General features: G+C 36.8%; 1 protein-coding gene across 3 annotated transcripts in view; it reads right to left on the bottom strand.

Annotated features, from left to right (window-relative positions):
* Nucleotides 1–20,249, bottom strand: part of SMG7 (SMG7 nonsense mediated mRNA decay factor) — a 67,870-nt gene that overhangs the window by 26,236 nt on the left and 21,385 nt on the right. For 2 of the 3 annotated variants that reach the window (XM_066261315.1, XM_066261317.1), the window contains exons 2-4: nt 7,995–8,026; nt 4,884–5,001; nt 3,231–3,363 (exon numbers count right to left, since the gene is read on the bottom strand). In XM_066261315.1, the coding sequence (XP_066117412.1) occupies nt 3,231–3,363; nt 4,884–5,001; nt 7,995–8,026 (283 nt within the window). Of the gene's footprint in view, nt 1–3,230; nt 3,364–4,883; nt 5,002–7,994; nt 8,027–16,892; nt 17,032–20,249 lie in introns of all 3 variants that reach the window. The other variant, XM_066261314.1, reaches the window with a different exon arrangement.

The raw sequence follows: 20,249 nt of genomic DNA, 5'->3' as shown, positions 1-20,249 counted from the left end.
GGCTATCACTGAGATTTTTTTGGTTTTATTTATCTTGCCAATCATTCCTTTTCAGTCTCCTTTATTCAAAGCCTTTTCTCCTTCCACTCTTCTCACTGAGTTTTTCATTCTTGATTCCACAGTTCATCCTATTTTCATTCATTCAAATATTAACTTAAACAAATATTATTCATTCAAATATTTGGCTAATGTATCAGCAACCATGATAAGCAAGAGGTACAGAGATGAATAAGAAAATCTACGTCCTTAAAAAGCACACAGCAAAATGAGAAAGAAACGTACATAAAGTACAGAGTGGAGGGAAGGGAAGAAGGGAAGGGGGACAAGCATGACAGCTTAAGCCAACAGAATATTCTACATTTATAACACACCTCATCCCTGGTTATTTGATACATTTGTCTTAGTTCATCATTGTGATAAAGGAATAGCCATATAATAAGTCCTGTATTTTTTTTTTCCAGAACAGGATATGAAAGCAACAGTAATAGCAAATGATTTAAGGTTACAGAATTAGAAAAACCTTGATTCTATCATTCTGTAACACGTGCAGAAATTCACAATACAAAATACAACACCGAGGACCCAACTCAGAAAGATATGAAATGTCCCGCCTTTTCCCTAAGATAAAAACCACCTCCATAAATAACTGAAGATAAATTCTGTGCATTTTTCTCACTACTTCATCTGCACTTACACCTGCACATTTATAATGGGCAAGAAATTTGCTGACATAAAACTGGGTGACACAGAATGTCTAGATCGGGAAATAGAAAAGGCAAGAATAAAAAAGGGGAAATAAACCCTGCCAAACCAGATGATAGTGAAAGGTGTCAAGGAGAAACATAACAGAGGATAAAGAATTAAGTCAGTAGGTACTGCAAGAACAGACTGGAAAAGTAGGCAAGGCTAAACATCAGTCAGGACAAAAAATGTTCATGAGAAGTAAACCACCACGTGGAACGCCTGCACACAGAAACTGTCAGCAGAGGTTAACAGCAAAGTCCCTGTGTGCTCAAGGATTCTGGGTGAGAGAACTCCAGCTGATTTAGAGGCAGAAACAGGAAAAATTACAAGAGAAACAGATGCTTCCTAAATTGAACAAAACTTATTTGGCAATTATTCTGGAAAAACTCTATTACACTATTTTATTGTTCATTAGCTATTCACTTTATGCTAAGAATGGAGAACTATGAAGGTATGGAATATTATCTTTTAAATTACTGCAGAAACTTAGTGATAATGATATCTTTTTGACTCCCATTTTCTTAGAATAAAGCCTACTGGTTTTTGATGTTTAAAAAAAACCTACAACAGAATGTTAAATCTTCATTTTGATTGGGAATCTGGTTCTGGCTTGAGGCATCATGCCTTAAGCAGTTGAAAAAATCATAGCTAAGAAGTCAAAATCATCTTCATATGAGAAAATATAATGAAGGGTATCAGGTGTAAGTTTCTCCTTGATCCATTCCAATCAGATTTCCATCCCTGCCACCCTACTAAAGACAATTTAATCAAATATAAGATACCCTAAATTATAAGATGAACCATTACTTTAATATAACATTGAAAAAAAACTACTGGCAATTAAATGGTAACTTACCATCTTTTGTAAACTTATCCTTATTTCAGAGATGTTAAAATATGAAAAATATTTAGATATGAATAAATACGGTATTCTTAATTTCACCAACTGACTTCCATGTTGTCAAACCTAACGGGTCACTTTTTAACTTCTTGCTTGACTTCTTAGCAGCACTCAACAGGGTTGATGATTCTCTTTCTCCTTATTGAAATGCTTTTCTCTTGGTTTCCAAGGCACCACTCTGATTTTCTCCCACTGTAATGGTGGCTCTTTTTGTGCTAAACCTGTCCCCCGTAGTCCTGTGGTTTTAAATACTAAACACTAATGTCTGGCTAAATCAGGGTTCTTTACTGTAATCATAATCATAACAATTACTCTGGCCTGTCACTGATCCCCAAGCTTGTTTAACTAACTACTTGACAACACCTCCACATAAATGTCAAACAGGGGTCTCCTCTAATTTAGCGGGACATAGCTACTCTCGCGTAAGTGTGCCTGTTCTGGCTGACCTGTGCTGGTGTAGTGGATAGGGCATTGACCAGGAATGCTGAAGTGTTCCCTTTCTAAGTAAATGGTACAAACAGTTAACTAGCTGCTCAATCTGGTATAACTCAAGTCATTTTTGACTTTTCCATTACCCTCATTCTACACGTCTAATCCAATCCACCAGCAAATCCTACTGGTTGTACTCTACAAATTCACCAATTCCTTTCCATTACTATAGTAACATCCTAAGTAGCTTCCATCCATGACCCCTGCCAATTCATTCTCCACACAATATTCTGGGTAATCTTTAAAAACTGCAAATCTTTTCATGTTACACTTTTGCCCACTCTCCAAAGCCTTGCAACTACACTTAAGATTAAAATTCATTGGGCAAAGAGAAGGATGGACAAAAAAGGTGTAGGGGATTAAGAGGTATAAATTTTCAGTTATAAAATAAGTAATGGAGATGTACAGAATAGGGAATACAGGGGGTCACTCACTGTACTGTAGCCCCCGGTCAAGGCACATACGAGAAGGCAATCAATGAACGACTAAGGTGCTGCAACGAAAAATTGATACTTCTCATCTCTCTCCCTTCCTGTCTGTCCCTATTGTCCCTCTCTGTGTGTCTCTCTCTGGTTCTCTCATAAAAAAAAAAATGAAGAAAACAAAAAATAACTTACTCAAACTGAAGAAAAGCTACTCCAGTTCTTAGGTAGTTTAACAGCATTTGAAGCTCCAAATTCTACAGCAAATATAAATATGACAACTCCCTTGTAACGCACCATTTTGACTATTTCTTATCTGGCACAGCATAATAGTTACTTTCATAACGATTACACCCACACCTATAAATTTACACTTGCTCCAATTCCCCTTGTAATGAACTACTTCTGCTGTTTCACTAAAGCATTACTCTCATTAACCTTTTTCTGTTCAGTTACACTACCAACCATTAAGCTGAAACATCAACCTGTTTAACAGCAGAGTTTTTATTATTTTAAAGGTCTTATGGGACATTTTTATTCATTTGAGATTGTAGGTGATCAACTCCTGGATGGCCCACATAGCGGTTACACAAACTGTTGACATGAACAAGATGTGTACAGAGAGAGTTACATGCCACTCATTCTAAAACTGGTATATACAGGGCAGAGCTCACCTGAGTATAGAAGCCACTAGCTGCCTCTAGGAACAGAGAAAGGTTTGCCTGAACTTCACTCCGATTCGGGTTTGCTCGATTCTTTGCTTGGCCTTGTAGTGTTGTGATCTGATTCTTAAAGGCATGATTCCAGCTGAAAACAAAATGTAATTCTATTTGTATAGCAGTGACTCACTGGGCAGACACTGGTCCCCCTGAGAACAAGAAAGAACTGTTTGTTATAATTATAACACACTAGATAGTAAACCTGCAATAAAGTTATTCATTTATTTAAATAACTTTAGGCTCACTCCCCTTTGAACAAGACTAGACATGCAGTGGAATCCAAATGACCTCAGTAAACACTTACCGAATGTGTGAATAATCAGACTGTGGTTTCAACTATTAATCTTTTAGAGTTACTAAAGTTAGAGCCTATTTAGGAATTCCAGTACAAAATCAGAACTACAGTGGTAACACCAAAGTAGAATAGAAACAAGCTATTAACAAATGTGCATATATTATGCCAGAAAGTAACTGAGTGTACCTTAACAAGTGACATGTATAGGGGAAAAAAGTTTTGTAAATATTAAGCTATATCCCTTATTTCCCTAAAATCTATTTCCCACAGTTCTATGTTACTTAATAGTTTATTTCTACGGGGCTAATATTTTCTACAGAGTTTGAAATATAAGCTTATTTTCTGATATTTTAATTTTGGTTGTTTCAAATAAGAAACTAAAAAAAAACCTATTATAAAATGCCTCTCATTAATCAGGTTGTTTAGAGAATCATTTTAAATTCAGGTATAAGGAAATACAGCCACCCCCTAACTTGGAAATCAAAGAGGGGAGAAAAAACAGAACTAGGATGAAGAAAGGATATTTTGGCTTGATTAAAGGAAGCAAAGAGATAACAGGTTTACAATGTACCTGAAAAGCACCTAATTCTTGATCTATGTCAACTTTTAAGGCTCTATAGCACTGGGGTTTTAATGATTTATGAGGTCAATCACTTCCTTAGAATTTTTGACAATATTTTACTCTTGACTCTAAAATCAGATATGGCTTTTGAGTGGTTGTGATTAAGCTCTACTGCTAGATCTCCTAAAAACATAAAGTAACCAGAAAATTGTGGAAGATAGGAAAAATGAATCTTTACTACAACTTGGGATTATGGGCACTACACTGAATAGAATCTTCTTAACTGTTTACTTTTTTTATTAGCCTAATGACCTTGTTTCAATTTATAAGGCAAGGCCTTCCATAAAAGGCATTTTATTTACTCACTTGGGAATCTGGTCATCTGCCACCTCACCCCTCAAGAAAGAAGGAGTAGAAATAGCCTAAATATACAAATCTTTCTTTAGTCTTATTAGGAAAAAAAAGGGACATACCTATTTATTTTTATGATATGCCCTAAAGACCTTAGTAAGAGTCAATTCTGAACATTCTTCTTGCCACCTAAGGTCATACCAATGGTCAAATATTTTGCTCAAAAAAAAAAAAAAAATCACAAGAGCTATTATAATTTTTAAATGTTTCCATTGAAAAAGCTCACTCTGAGAGAGGTTAAAAAGAAACAACCAAAAAAGAATAAGAAAGAAAGAAACAACCAAATTGTCTTGCTGAGATTCTTGATCATAACAGGGACATCCCAAATGATAATACTTACAGATCCTGTTCTACTTTCTTGTCTAAAGCGTATTCCAAATCAGTAACTAGCATTTTCTGGTACAGGTCCTGCAGAGCCTGCCTGGATGTCCAGACTTCAGCTGGACCCAGCTTAGAATCTGAGTAACAAAACAAAAAGAGAACAGTAGAGAGACAGATCAATAGAAAGTTAAGACCATTGTACCACGCCCATGATTCCTTCCCTCTCCATTCCCCAAAGCAAAACCTGCTGTAAGTACATACCATGGATTGCTGCAGAAGTTTTATACTATTGCATTTCAAATGACTTTCACCTTTTGACTAATGACTAACCTGTATGCTTCTGTAATTGTCTTTTAGCTTTAAAGTAATAACATGGAATGAAAAAGACTAAAAAATGAATAATAAACCCTTTGGTTTGGGTTTCCATGTTTCCATTATCATAGGAAACCAAATGCCTCACACGAGTCACCCCTTTCGAAGTCACCCCAAGTTGTTCCGTTTACTCTCACAACTGTAACTCTTCGTCCAAAGCAGCTTTTCTCTCTTTATTTTGAATCAGCCTCACAATTGTCCTTACACAATCCTATCAGCTCATAAGCCAGCAGCTGTTCGGGCATTCTGCTGTTATTACACTCTATAGATGTCAATCCAATAAAGCCAGGACAGTGAGCACTATTTTAATGATTGGTAGACTGCTCGCCAAGATATTTTTGTGAGCAATCCATACTTGCTATTTAATATAAATAAGGATTGGAAGCAGAAAGTGATTAAACTGCTCAAGAGGCCAAATGAGGGACTGAGTGTGAGATGAAATCAGAAAGTCAGGCTATTACTACACATACTATCAAACTGAGGCCATATTGTCTGCCAGAGTCCTACAAGGCGCATTAGCCTTTCTGATAATCAAGTTCAGGAGTGCAATTAACTGATAGTGGGCTGCCTCAGTAGAACTTAATGGATTTTTCAGTATATATTTCTACCTGCTAGTTGGGCTGTCTGGTTGCACTAAGCATTTTGCTGCTGTGCAATGGCACGACCCTCACTCTTCTTTAGGTCTGCTGTTAGTACCTATAGCCACCATAACCCTATTCTGCCAAAGAATCTTCTGGATATTTGAGTTAATCCTAAGAGTTTGTTGGCTACTTAAAAAAGAAAAAAAAAATAGGGTCTAATATCAGCTTCTTGGTCCCTTATTATGTTATTAAGGATTAAATAAATGATATTTATACATTTATTCAACTGTTTCAGTTCATCGATGGCAGGTAAAGTATTGTAAGAAATGATTATATCTGATTTATTAGACTATTATTTAAATGAGCAGACTTAATATCTTTATTAATGTTTCTGGGCAGTCGAATGTCCCCTATAAAAGTCAAACCATTTGCATACTTTCTGAGAGTGTCTAATACTTAAGATTATGTCTATTAATGCCAATGTGAGAACATAATAGAGTAGCTCAGAGCTGAAACTGATACCTATAGCATGGAAATTGATGTCAATTATACTAATAATGGGGAAAAGTGAGGTGCTATAAACTAAGTAAAGCTATAACAAATGTTTTTCTTGTTGCTTTTTTACTCAAACAATAAGATTACTTACAAATTTTTAAAGAACATTAGCCTACAATTCTAGAAGTTGAGAACAAGACATCTAAATAGTGCATTTCTTCTTGATTGTAAATTTTGGCAGATATGTTAGTTATCACACAATAGTTTAACTCTGCAGATTTCACCACAGAGCTAAATTCTTTAAAGTTAGAATGAGATCCTTTATTACATACAGCTTTTCATTTTTGGATGGTATATGCTATTACAGAGAGCATACTGATCACTATAGAGTTGTTGCTATATATCTCCTATTGGGAGTTAAAATCATCTTCATTTAGTGACTAAGTCCAGTTTTTCTTTCAAAAACACCTTAGCTATGATTCAAAATAAAAAAGGAACAAAAAAGGAAGGTGTTAAAAAGCTCATTCAGCTTCAAAAGTTTTCAGCAGAGCCCAAGCAGTGGTGGTGCAGCGAATAAAGAATCTTCCTGAGATGCTGAGGACCCAGGTTCAAAACCCTGAGGTCACTGGCTTGAGCAAAGTGGGCTGGCCATTGCTGGCTTGAGCATGGGATCATAGACGTGACCCCATGGTCGCTGGCTTGAGACCAGAGGCCATTGGCTTGAAGCCCAAGGTCACTGGCTTGGCTGGAGGGCCTCAGCAACCCCAACCCCAAGCCCCCTCCCCATAAAGGCACGTATGAGAAATTAATCAATGAAGAACTAAGCTGCCAAAAATATGAACTGATGCTTCTCATCTCTCTCCCTTCCTATCTGACCCTCTCTGTCCTTCTCTCTCTCTAAAAAAAAAAAAAAAGAAAGAAAAAGAAAACTTTCAGCAGAGCTTTCCTACAAATATTTTTTCTAAAGGTTTACCTATTATTCAAATTTGGGGAACTATAAACAGGAAAATATGAACCTAATAACAAAGGATGTTAGTGTTTATATGGTATGTGAAGTTTTCTGTATGTCTGAAACCATTGATAAATAGTTCATAAAAGTTAAATGATTATATGCCTTAAATTAGGAAATATTCAATCCCATATAGTAATGCTTATATAAAATTATTATTATTTAATTTTTTTTTACAGAGACAGAGAGTCAGAGAAAGGGATAGATAGGGACAGACAGACAGGAACAGAGAGAGATGAGAAGCATCAGTCATCAGTTTTTCGTTGAGACACCGTAGTTGTTCATTGATTGCTTTCTCATATGTGCCTTGACCATGGGCCTTCAGCAGACCGAGTAACCCCTTGTTCAAGCCAGCGACCTTGGGTCCAAGCTGGTGAGCTTTGCTCAAACCAGATGAGAACGCGCTCAAGCTGGCGACCTTGGGGTCTTGAACCTGGGTCCTCCACATCCCAGTCAGACGTTCTATCCACTGTGCCACCACCTGGTCAGGCTCTATAAGATTCTTGACAGGTTATCTAAGTAAGAATTCAAAATATAAAACAATATATATTTGAAGCAAATGGTAAGTTATCCCTTTGGCAACCAGGACAGTGCTGTGACTAATATAGAAAGATACCCTTCCCTTAATTTAACGGTATAAAGTAAGTTGTGAAGATAAAGGAGCGGCCAATACCTGTCATGTCAGCCTTCAGGACTTCTGCCTGCCTAAAAAGGAAAAAGAGAACACGGTTAGAGCCCAGCCAGGCATACCCAACATACCTAACACTACAGTGGGCAGTGAAGGAGCTCATCTTCTTCAATGGGGATGCACAGCAGCTCTATTTGTCGCCCTGCAAATATGTCCCTGCTTTCTCATCCAGGGTGGCACAAGGCTTGGTAAATTGGTGCCATTACTTAAAAGTCGGCAGGTCATCATAAACTCTTCTACAAGCAGAGCTCACTTTCCTGATGTTTGGCCCCAAATCTGATCTACTTAAGATAACAAATGATAGTCATTAATAAAAATTTTCCCTCAACGCAGGGAAACAAATCCTGTTTCTCAATTCATTAGCCATTGTAACTATTTCAAATCTTCATTCTGCTGGGTTCTGTCCCATTCCTTAGGCTCAAGCCCTTTCAGCAAAGGATAGCTCTGTACCTCAGGAAAACAATGCTCCGTTACTAAACACGACACTCAGAGCCCTCCTTTCTCTTGTTACACACTAGAGGACTGCACCTCTTATTTAACTCCGGTAATTCCACCTCAGTATGCTCTGTCCAGCCTTCTGAGGGTGCCCCTCCCTCTCTTCCAATAACTTTAAAACTTCCTTCTAGTGAATCCTTCCTTCTCTTCAGAATTTAAACAAGCACAAGTCTCACAGATTTTAAAATCTCTGTCCCACATTCTTCTTTTCTCTCTCCTGAATTATTTTTTACCCAAGCAAATGTATCACAGCTCTGCAGTTGTGAAAGGCAGACACCTTAAAGTATTGCATGACAAATTTCTTGAAATGCCTGGTAGTCCAGCAACTCCAGAGAATTCTACCTGCTAACTATACCCTGAACCTCAGTACTCCCATTCAAGTTACCACCATCCCCAGCTGCATGACTGACCGACCCGCAAAGGCACCCAGCTGTTTTCTCCACTCCCCTCCCGCTCACTTCATTCCGCTTTCCCCACTGCGGTTGGAGGGATCCTTCACAAATGCAAATCGGAGTTCACCAATCACCCATTTACGATACTTGAATTATTTCCTACCGTTCTCAGGTTAAAAACCAAATCTTCATTAAAATGCCCTGAGACTTTCTCTCCCTGAGCTTCTACCATTCTTCTCTTCTCTCCTCCATCTCTGTGCTCCAGTCCCTGGACTCCTGGCTTCCTGGAGTGCTCTGCTCCCTTCACACCCAGGGCCCTGGACAGAAGAGTCCCTTTGCTAGAATAGCACCCCCCCCCCCTTTCTCTGGTCTGGCTCATTACTACTCATTCTTTGCCTCAGTCGGAGATATTACTGCTGCAGGGAGCCTTACTTGAACCCTGCATAGATTATATTCCTGTTATGTTCTCAAATCACTGGTATTTTTCTCTTCACAGGACATAGATTTTAAGAATTCTCACTATCACAACCCCTGTGACTACTAGCACAGCTACCTACCACACAGTGGGCATTCAATAAATATTTAAGAGAAGAAAGGAAAAAAGAATAAATTATGTTCATATACTCTACTTAAGAAGGTAAATATATATACTTAAGAAATTTCCATTTAAAAAAAGAAAATCTGATGTAAAGCTCTTAGAATACTCAGCAGAATATTATTTTTTTATAATTTTTTAGATATTTAGTATCAATTGTGAATTTTGGTTTCTTCAAACTTTAACATAAGTCTTTTCATTTTCTTAACCTTTAAAAAGATACTTATGTTTTTAAAACTTTGAATTTTCAAACAATGGAGTCACAGTAGAATACAACAGAGTAACCACAAACCATGAGAACTATTAGTATAAACGAACAATACTAAATAAACAGCTACACTTCGACCTAAAATATAACATCACATCGAATTCCATTATCCACATAGTGTAGCTTCACTGTTTGCTTTGTGCGTTAAACTTTCGCCTCTAAAAAAAATTTTTTTCACAAGATTCTGGCTTATGTTCTAAAACCTAAGGTCATATAACTTAACAAAGAAGACCTCATATCCTACCCTGCCAATGTCACAACAGCCTCCTCTCCTCCCCCTAAAATCTTATAAAAGTACTAATTTATGACCTTTACATTGAAAAAGCAGTGCTAAATTTAATGTATCTTTACTGGATTCAATGAACTTTTTTCATTCTGTCCCTGGAAAGGATGATGTATTTTACTATGCTTCTATAAGTTACCTTGCTAAAAGTTAGAAGTTCACACAAGACATTGTATACTTAGTGCCTAAAGGTTGTTTTCTCATTCCAAACAAGATTTGCTCATGAAGATGAGCAATATCATTTCATTATGCTAACAACTTCCAGACAAATGAAGATTATATTGAACATATATAATAAAAAACTATGCATAAATAATCTGCTTCTCTTATAGGCTGCCAGGAAAAGGAGAACTATAATTCCAACAGAGTCTGGACCAGGCTAGCACTGACAAACAAAGATCAAAATTTTATACTATATACTATAATCTGTCCAAGAAAAACTGTAAAAGTAAAAATTAAAGCACTAACAAAAGAGTGAAAATGTCACAAAACTCTCCAACATAAACGTTAAGCATTCCGAAATTCCAAGAGTTCTGATTCCTTAGTTGACAAGGGTAAAAGTGCATAGTTCTTTACTAGGTTCTGAAAGAGGCAAGTTAATGATGAAAATAATATTGCTAAATTGAAATGGAAAGAAGAGCTAAAAAGAAAATATAACAACCCTGGGAAAGAGCTACTATTTATTAATTCCCATTCTATAAACAAGGAAATTGAAACTCTGAAATGTAATTTGTCTATAGTCACAAAGTAAGTGCAAACCTAGATCTTTCTGACACTGAGTCCAAGTTACAGTACTTTTATTTCTTTCAAATTAGAATAAAAAATTCTATGACAAACTTATCTAGGTTCAGTTGTGCTGTCAACAAAACACTAACATTTAAGTCAACTAGTCTAAATGAAAAGATCTGCTCATATTAAGCCCTGGCCAGCTGGCTCAGCAGTAGAGCATCGGCCTAGCGTGCGGAGGACCGGGTTCAATTCCCGGCCAGGGCACACAGGAGAAGCGCCCATTTGCTTCTCCACCCCTCCGCCGCGCTTTCCTCTGTCTCTCTCTTCCCCTCCCGCAGCCAAGGCTCCATTGGAGCAAAGATGGCCCGGGCGCTGGGGATGGCTCTGTGGCCTCTGCCCCAGGCGGTAGAGTGGCTCTGGTCGCAACATGGCGACGCCCAGGATGGGCAGAGCGGTGCCCCATGGTGGGCGTGCCGGGTGGATCCCGGTTGGGCGCAGGCGGGAGTCTGTCTGTCTCTCCGTTTCCAGCTTCAGAAAAATGAAAAACAACAACAACAACAACAACAAAACAAAACAAAACAAAAACAAGAAGTAAAATAACTGTAAGTTCCAAAACCAAATAGTTTTCCTATGTGTGGAATCACCAATGGTAGTTTCCTCAGAGTAAAGAAATCTATTTTTGGCCCCAGCTGGTTAGCTCAGTTGGTTAGAGCATTGTCATGAAAACACCAAGAGTTCAGTTTGATCCCCAGTCAGGGCACATACAGGAAATGACCAATGAATGCATAACTAAGTGGAACAACAAATGAATGCTTGCTCCACCCCCTTCCTCTCTTTGTCTCTCTAAATTAATCAATAAAAAATAATTCAAGAAATCTTTTTTATTAGTTAATACTGTAATCTTGTCACAAAAAGAAAAGCCTAACATGTTCAGAAAGCTAGTACTTACAAGCCATATTTTTGATAAAATTAATTTGCAATCTGTTTAAAACATGTTTAGATTTATATACTATTATCTACTAATGCTTCCCTTTTTTTGTGTACCAAAAATGCCCATTTAAGATAGGTGAAAAAAAGTTAAACTAAGAGTTGATTATCTCACCAAAAGGAAACCTTATTTCCCCACTCTTACACAATTACTAGTTCTTTTTTTTTACAGTGCATAATACACAAGAAATCAAATCAGTTAGATATGTGACTATGCCAACTTTATAATAAAGATTAGCCCAAAATTGATTACTTGATTATATTTTACTTTATAAAGAAAAAAAAAACTACACCTCCACTGACTTCCTGTTTTTGTTAAAAACCAATATTATTAAATATTAATATCACAGTTTATAGCCTATAGCCAGTCCTTATATAAAGAGTTAAGAGTTTTAAAATGTTTTTTCTTGGTAGAAGTTATGGCAACATGTGTTCCTTTACATTCTTACTTTAAGCAGAGGAATCAATAAACAGAATGAATGAACCAAGAATACAAGAATTAACATCATCATGCCTTCAAACATAAAATAACATTAAAGTTATAAAACATAAAGCTTTCAAAATACTAAATATACTGTCTCAATTCATAAATAACAAGAGAAATTACACATTTTTACTTAGCAATAAGAAGAAAATAGTCATTAAAAGCTGAGTAAAATCTCCCTGGTGGAGAGCTCGGTTAGCTAGAGCAGTGTTTTTCAACCAGTGTGCCGTGAGACATGGTCAGGTGTGCCGTGGGGAAATTAAACATGGGTCCCCAAACTACGGCCCCCGTGCCAGATATGGCCTGTGGAGGCTATTTATCCGGCCCACGGCCAGCCGCCTCCATCCAAACATAAACATTCCCCTCAAAATCCCTCCAGCTATCAGCGACAGGAAGAGTGGAGGCACAGGGAACGCTTACTGACTAATCATCTTCTAGGATTCATCCCGACCACTAGCGATGAACCAATAGTAGACCACCTCTCATCCACATCCAGAAAGGTCCCCGCTAGGGCTGCAGCGCACTTGTCACGTGTGGCAGCGGCGAGTAGTTGAAGCTGCTATCCCTCCCCATGGTCTCGATTTCTAATCCTGGTCAGGACTGGAGGTAAATGTGGCCACCACTAGATGAAGCCTCAGCCTCAGCTGGTTATGTCTATCCTGATGGTGTATATAGATATTTGACCTTTTTCTTTTTAAAAGAGGCCCCCGCAAAGGGTGATATACAATGCATCCCAATGTTATCTAACTTTAAAGCTAAAGTTTGCTGATCTTCCTTTGGACAGTTTTTGGTTATCTGTTGCCAAGGAGTTCCCCATTCTGGCCAACAAAGCTATTTTGATATTGCTCCCATTTTCAACCACATATCTATGTGAGCTGAGCTTCTCAAGCTTGACTGCGATAAAAACTAAAAAAAAGAGAGACTGAGAACTGTTGAGGAAGAACTTCGTGTGTGTCTTTCTACCATTCCTGCCAGAATATCCCTTTTGTGTTCATCAAAACAGGCCCAGGTTTCACACTAAGTGAGTATAAATACATTTAGAAACTATATTATTAACTATATGTATAATATGTACTGTGTTAGAGTGTCATTTTGTGTCATTTTGGTAAGTGTTGTGTCCCAGGATTTTGTAAATGTAAAAAATGTGCTGCAGCTCAAAAAAGGTTGAAAATCTCTGAGCTAGAGCATCGTCCTTAAGGGCAGAGGTTGCTGGTCAATCCCCAGTAAGGGCACATAAAGGAATGGTTTCATGTTCCTGTCTTTCTTTCCCTCTCTCTTTCTCCAAAATCAATAAAATAAACATTTTTTTAAAAAGCTGAATAAAATCTGAAACTTTCAGTAATAATCAGATATGTTGAAAGCTAATAAGGTGAAACAATACTCTTAGAGACAACAGGATCAAAGATCTATAAATACACTTAATAAATTCTAATGTATTAGATACTGAAATAGTTAACATTATATATAGCACTTACTATCACCAGACACTGTTCTAAGCACTTTCCATAAAGTAATCATTTAACTCACACTGAAATATTGTCCCCATTTTATAGCTAAAGAATCACAAAGAGATAGAAGTTAAGTAACATGTCCGAGGACATCGAGTTAGTAAGTATGTAACAGAGGTAGCATTTGAACATTATCCGTTTGGTTCCAAAGGCAAACTCCTAACAATGTATCATAGTCACTGTCTTATACAAGATTATAAGAAAAAAAAAAAAAAAACCTAGGATATTTGCTAGTAGTAGTTCAAAGAACTGGGACTTTCAATAGTTAACATTTAAAAAACAATTTTTTTAAATTTATTGACTAGAGAGAGAAAGAGAGAAAGAGAAACACTGATCTGCTCCTGTAAGTGCCCTGACCAGGGACTGAACCGGCAACCTCTGTGTATCTGGATGATGCTCTAACTAACTGAGATATCTGGCCAGGGCTCAATAGTTAACATTTAATGACCATTTTAAAAATAGTGTCACTAGAGGTAAAAATACTAAAATTAATGGTTATCTTCTTTAATAAATACCTTGATTATACATAGCACTTATATAACAATGCAGGTAACAGAGGATAATAAGAACACATTATTAAGATACATATTAAGATTCACAATTTAAAAACAGAAGGTATTTCCAAATCAAGGGAAGAGAAAATGGAAGATTCCTCTACCTGAACTCCAAACGCACTTTTATGAGCAGAACAGAGGAACATAGCCAATATCTTTTAAATGCACAGTTGCTAAGGAAAGGTGATTCAGACTCTTGTTTTGGGAAGCAAGACTAGATTATTTTTTTTGAAAAGTTAAATAAAAGCCATGCCAGGTTTTATTTCAAATTAATTTATTATTTCTGTAAAGTACGAAGGAGTATTTGAGATAATAGTACTCATAATCATAAGCATAATAACCTAATCATAATTTGTGCTAAACAACAGACCAAACATTATAACATGTATGTTTATACACTCAAGTACACAACACACATAATCCATAGATCTTTAAGACATCAAATCTCATGGAATTAAAGTTATAAAATATAAAGCTTTCAAAATACTAAATATATTCTCTCAATTCATAAATAAGAGAAATTAAACATTCATACTTAGCAATAAAAAGAAAAAAGTCATTAAAAGCTGAGTAAAAAAATATATCATATTGCTGCTCTGAGTTTCATAGAAAAAAACATGCAGGGAAACAGCTGCTCCTAAAAGAGCTTTTTTCAGTAAGAGAGAATAAAAATACTAACCTGCTTTCTCTATGGCACTTTACAGTTTGTCATGAATTTTCTAATCTCCTGACACTGGAGTGGCTCTATATTACAACATTCACTCTCTAGTCTGTATTATTTAAAAAATGTGTGCCTAGTTTAATTAAGGGCCTGTTCTGGCCTGGGAATCTCAAAGGATGAGAAGGATTTATTCTTCCAGACAGTGAAAATAGCACAACAAAAGCAAAACTAAGCTAGTGAAGGAGGCAAACCAGGCCATAAACACAAAGTAGGAAGCTAGGGGCAGAGGAGCTCGAGTCGAGGCAGACAGCAGTGGGGAGCCCTTGCAGGACACGTTAAGGAGCTCAGGTTAGGCAAGGGCAGAGCACTGTGAGAATTGCATTTTTAAAAGACTACAACACAATATATGGAAGATGGATTTAAAAAGGGCAAAAATGGAAGTGAGAAAGTGATAATACATATGAATGAAAAAACAATCAAAAAAATCTGGAAGCAAAACAGGCAGAAGAAACAGTCTAAGATTATTCCAAGATTGCTACCTTGGACAGCTGCGTGCATGACGAGGTGGAGCTGTGTGAGCTGGCACTTAGAGATGAGTGTCAAGTACAAAGGGACGACAAGGCTAGGGATACAGTGCTGGTGCGATCAGCAAGCACACTGATTGCATTTAAAACCACGAGAGTAATAGCCCAGAAAGGCAGAGGGGTGGAGCTAGCCCCCATCTTCCTTGTTAAGGTGCAGAGGAAAGAGTGAGCCCATGAAAAACACCAAGAAGAAACTGTCAAACATGTATAGGAGGGCAAGAGAAGAGTGGTGTGTGGAAAAGAAGAGGATAAAAAGAATCAACAAGATTAAAAGCAGTGGAAAAGTACTGTAAGGACTGGTAAGTGTGTTGGATTCAGTCAAATAAGGGTCAACAACAGCCTTGCCAGAGAAAGCACCAAACTGCAGAGGCTGAGGACGAATGAAGAGAGAGAAGCTTAAGTCAAAAAACTGTGTGCAGTGATGACAAAGAGAAAGGGGTCAGGAGTAAAGAGAAGCTTCTTTTTCTCAACAGGAGAGACTAGAGCACGTTCAGAAGTAAAAAAGCCAGGAGAAAGGACTAGGTTGAAGATGGAAGGAAGTGAGAACAACACTGGTAAAGCATGGTTCTGGAAGAGATGGAAGGACATGAGGACACCCTATTAAGGCAGGAGGTGAGAGGCTGACTTCGAAAAGAGGCAGGATGAATTAAGAGGGCAGTAAGGTTAGACGGAAATGTGCTAGGAGAATTTGGCAGTAGAACGGCATGGAGAAATATCCTAGCTGTGTCACTGTATGGTATCAACTTCTAGGGGTAACTACTATCACTTCTCACTTAAAAACTACATCTCTGAAATCAAGTACCTTCATGCACTGTCATTATCACTGATACAACCTGCTGTGACAAGGGTTACTAACTCACTGTGGTCAGGGAGGGTTTCTCCAGCACATGAGGAGGCCTGACTATGTCTATGTTGACAGACTTGACCAAGAGCTGATGCTCCCTGCACCCAAATGAACTGTTATACATATATGGAAGCCACAATAGGAATTTCCATTCTAAAGGATAATCTACAAGATGAGTCACATATCCCTAGGCTTGTCATAAATATTCAGACATACATAAACACAAAGATTTCTTACATTTAATTTAGTAAATGGTTTTAAAACTTCTTTGGAGTATAAGATACAAATGCTAATGAGAAGTAAACATATGCCAAAATTCTTACGAAGCCACATAAGTGAAAATAAGAAAATCTTTGGTACTCCCCACTTCCATCTTTGAGTATCAAATGCTTCAAAAAATCTCTAATTCTTCTATTAGTGTTCATAGAATATGAATACTTTAACATACATCTCTAAAAGGAACACAAACATGTAGAAACCCTTGTAATTTTTATCCTACCTAATATTACTTGATTTCAGATGCTCCTCTGATTTCAAGTTTCCGGTCCTCATCTGGGACTTAAATGAAACGTTTCTCCCACAATGACTATCTGCAAGAACATCCAATTTCTCATAAGGTAGAATGGTTTTAAGACATTCTAGATAGAGGAGAGGAGGAAAACATGAGTTAACCCACAATAACAGAAAATTATTTTCTCTTTATTTGAAATGATTTTGTGTCAAAGGCAAAGAGTATCAAAGCTTTTTTCCTTTTTTAAATTTAGTTTCTTAGAAAACACATTTTAAAATTGTTTTGTGTATTTCTAGCATTCTAGCTTTAGATGAAAATGGGATCCTAATCTCCCTCTCTGTCTGAAAGCAGAATGATTGCTACAGAACAAACAGATACCAGTTACCCTGCAGGGTTCCTGTAGTACCAAGGTGAGCGTGCTCTGTAGAACACAGGAGCAGATGGCTGGTCCAAACTGGACTCCTTTTTGAAGGAAAAACATGTAAAGCAATTACAGGTGGTATGAATATTACTTAAATCCTAAGGTCAGCTGATAAAGGCAGATTTTTGAATTTTAATTTGCTGAACAATGATCTGGTCATATCTATGGGCTAGATATAGTGTTAAGGACTGGGTACACAATGAGGAATAAAACAGATATGGTCCCTGTCATGGATTTAAAATCTAATGTAGATACAGACCAACAAGGAAAGAGGAGGCAGCAGAATTATTGTTGGCTACTGATAACTGTTTACATTTGCAATTATTACGTGGCAGATTCTATGCTAAATGTTCTATACTAGAATGGGAGTATAATATGGTAAAAAGTGTCTTATATTCAAACCAAGTTCCACCATTTGCTAGCTGTGTAACCTTAGGAAAATCATTTCTCTATGCCCCAATTTTGTCAGAAGTAAGGAGATAATAAAAGTACCTACCTCATTGAGACGCTTTGAGGATTAAATGAGGTAATACAAATAAAGTACTTAGAACCATCCCTTAGTAAGGAAGCACTCAAAAAATCTTAGCTATTACTTTCATTGTCATTATTATCTTCATTCTAGTTATTATTACCCCTCTCAATAATCCTACGAAGTAAATGATATTATTATCCTCATTCAATAGTTTAGGTTATAGAAAATTGAAGTTAAGAAGTCACACTAATAATCTATTCCAGAATAAAAGACAAAGTTATTCATACTTTTGAAACAATAAACACCAATCTTAAAAAAATTTTAAACATGCAGAAGGTCCATGTGAATTTTATCTCCATACTTCCAAGCATGTATTCAATAGCCTGTGACTTTAGTTGTACTTCAGGGAAAAGCGCTGATAGAAAATAACTCATGATAAAACCCAAGCTTCCTAGCAGAACATGTAAGGTCCCACTTTATACTTTATGATCCAATAAAACTTAACTAGTTTTAGTTCCTTGTTGTTTTGCCCATCATTATCTTCTTTATGCTCTTTCACTCAACGCAGAATGCCTGCCCTCTTGCCCTTGTCAGGCTAACCCCCTGACTCAACAAACTTCTGTAATGGGCCTTGGCTTACTAAAGCACTCCCAGGTCATCCAACCACCCACTTCCATTACCGTAAGCACTATAAATGAAGTTACTTTCTTCCTCGGCTCTCTAGCCATTCAACCTTGGACTCCAATGTCTAACAGCGCCTGCCAGACTACAAGTTGTTCAAATAAGCATATGTTAATTTGAACTAAACAGTAAATTCTTGGTTTCTAAAAACTGACATTAGTTACACAAAAGTCTCCCAGGAAACAGTCTGAAAGATTTTTCATCTGATAACTAGAAATAACATACTTACTTTTGAGTTCAGAAGATCTACCATTTTATATACTCAATTAGGAAAGCCCATGACTATTTATTTGGCTCTCTTAATCAGATTTTGTTTTCTTTCACATTGGGATCTTCATAGTATATACAGTATACTATATAATTCTACAGAAATATAATATCTGAAACGTCAAACAGAACATGGGTAAATCCAACAACCCAAATGAGTTAAATAAGAAATTTAGATTAAGCCATCAACAACTGAAAGGCTATTTCCCTTCAACTAAAATTTTACATTAGATGAGGTATGCCACAATCATGGTTTACAACCCTATTGAACCCAATACTTTAAAAAAATGCACTAGCCTGACCTGTGGTGGCGCAGTGGATAAAGCGTCAACCTGGAAATGCTGAGGTGGCCGGTTCAAAACCCTGGGCTTGCCTGGTCAAGGCACATATGGGAGTTGATGCTTCCAGCTCCTCCCCCCTTCTCTCTCTCTGTCTCTCCTCTCTCTCTCTCTCTGTCTCTCTCCTCTCTCTCTCTCCCTCTGTCTCTCCCTCTCCTCTCTAAAAAATGAATAAAAAAAAAAAAAACCTTTAAAAAAATAAAAATAAAAAAATGCACTGTTTGCAACAACCCTTGTATCTCCCAAAAATAAATAAAATATATATAAAAGAATATAAACCAGTATATAACATTTTAAAAATAAATAACTAAATGCCTTATAGGAAATAGGAGGAAAATAAAATCAAAGTAATTTTTAATAAAATTAGCATTTAATATATAAATGTCAGGTAAGACTATCCATGAAGACATAATGATGTAAATCAATCCATGCATATATGATACTTAAAAAAAGAAGGTTAAAAGAATTCAAACAGAGAAATTAAAGAAAGAATAAGCAGGCACTAGAACTGAAACATGTTAATGTAAGGGATAACAGACCAGGCTTACTGGAAATGGAATAAGAAAAATAACTGACACATGGACAACATGACAAGACAAAGCTAAAGAAAACAAGGGGCTGACTCTATCCTTTCACAGGTGACAGGGAACAAAAATTACCAGTAGATTGTAGAAAAAAACAGCAAACAATCTTTTATGTAACATAAAACACCATATAAACGGAGGAAGGGAAAAATCACGTTCCCAATTTGGAGTACAGGGATAATAAACATGAGATGGACAAGTTAATTGCCTCAAAGAGCTAGCTATAATAAGATAGCTACTCTCCAATTAAGATACTCTCCAATTTAACTAAAATGACCTGTAAATTATTACAGTATATATCTTTTCTCTACTTCTAGGTGGTCTCTGAAATTTAAAAATAAAAGATACAACACACAAAAGTTAGATCTGATTTTTCTACCAAAGAACCATTATTTAGCCCATATTTCCAGACATCAATCAGTTTATCTAGTCAGAGTCCTTATTTTATTATTTTCCTATTATTTTCCAGGGGTGTTGCATTATGACAAAGTGATTTAATAAATTAAACCTGATATAGCTCAGAGGGCCTATAGAAGACTCTTTTATATTTTAATGGCTCCCAGTGAGTCACACACATCCTGG

This window comes from Saccopteryx bilineata, chromosome 2 (assembly GCF_036850765.1).
Source record: "Saccopteryx bilineata isolate mSacBil1 chromosome 2, mSacBil1_pri_phased_curated, whole genome shotgun sequence".
Taxonomy (NCBI): Eukaryota; Metazoa; Chordata; class Mammalia; order Chiroptera; family Emballonuridae; genus Saccopteryx; species Saccopteryx bilineata.
The sequence above is the reverse complement of the archived record's forward strand: the minus strand, read 5'-3'. Positions and strand labels throughout refer to the sequence as shown.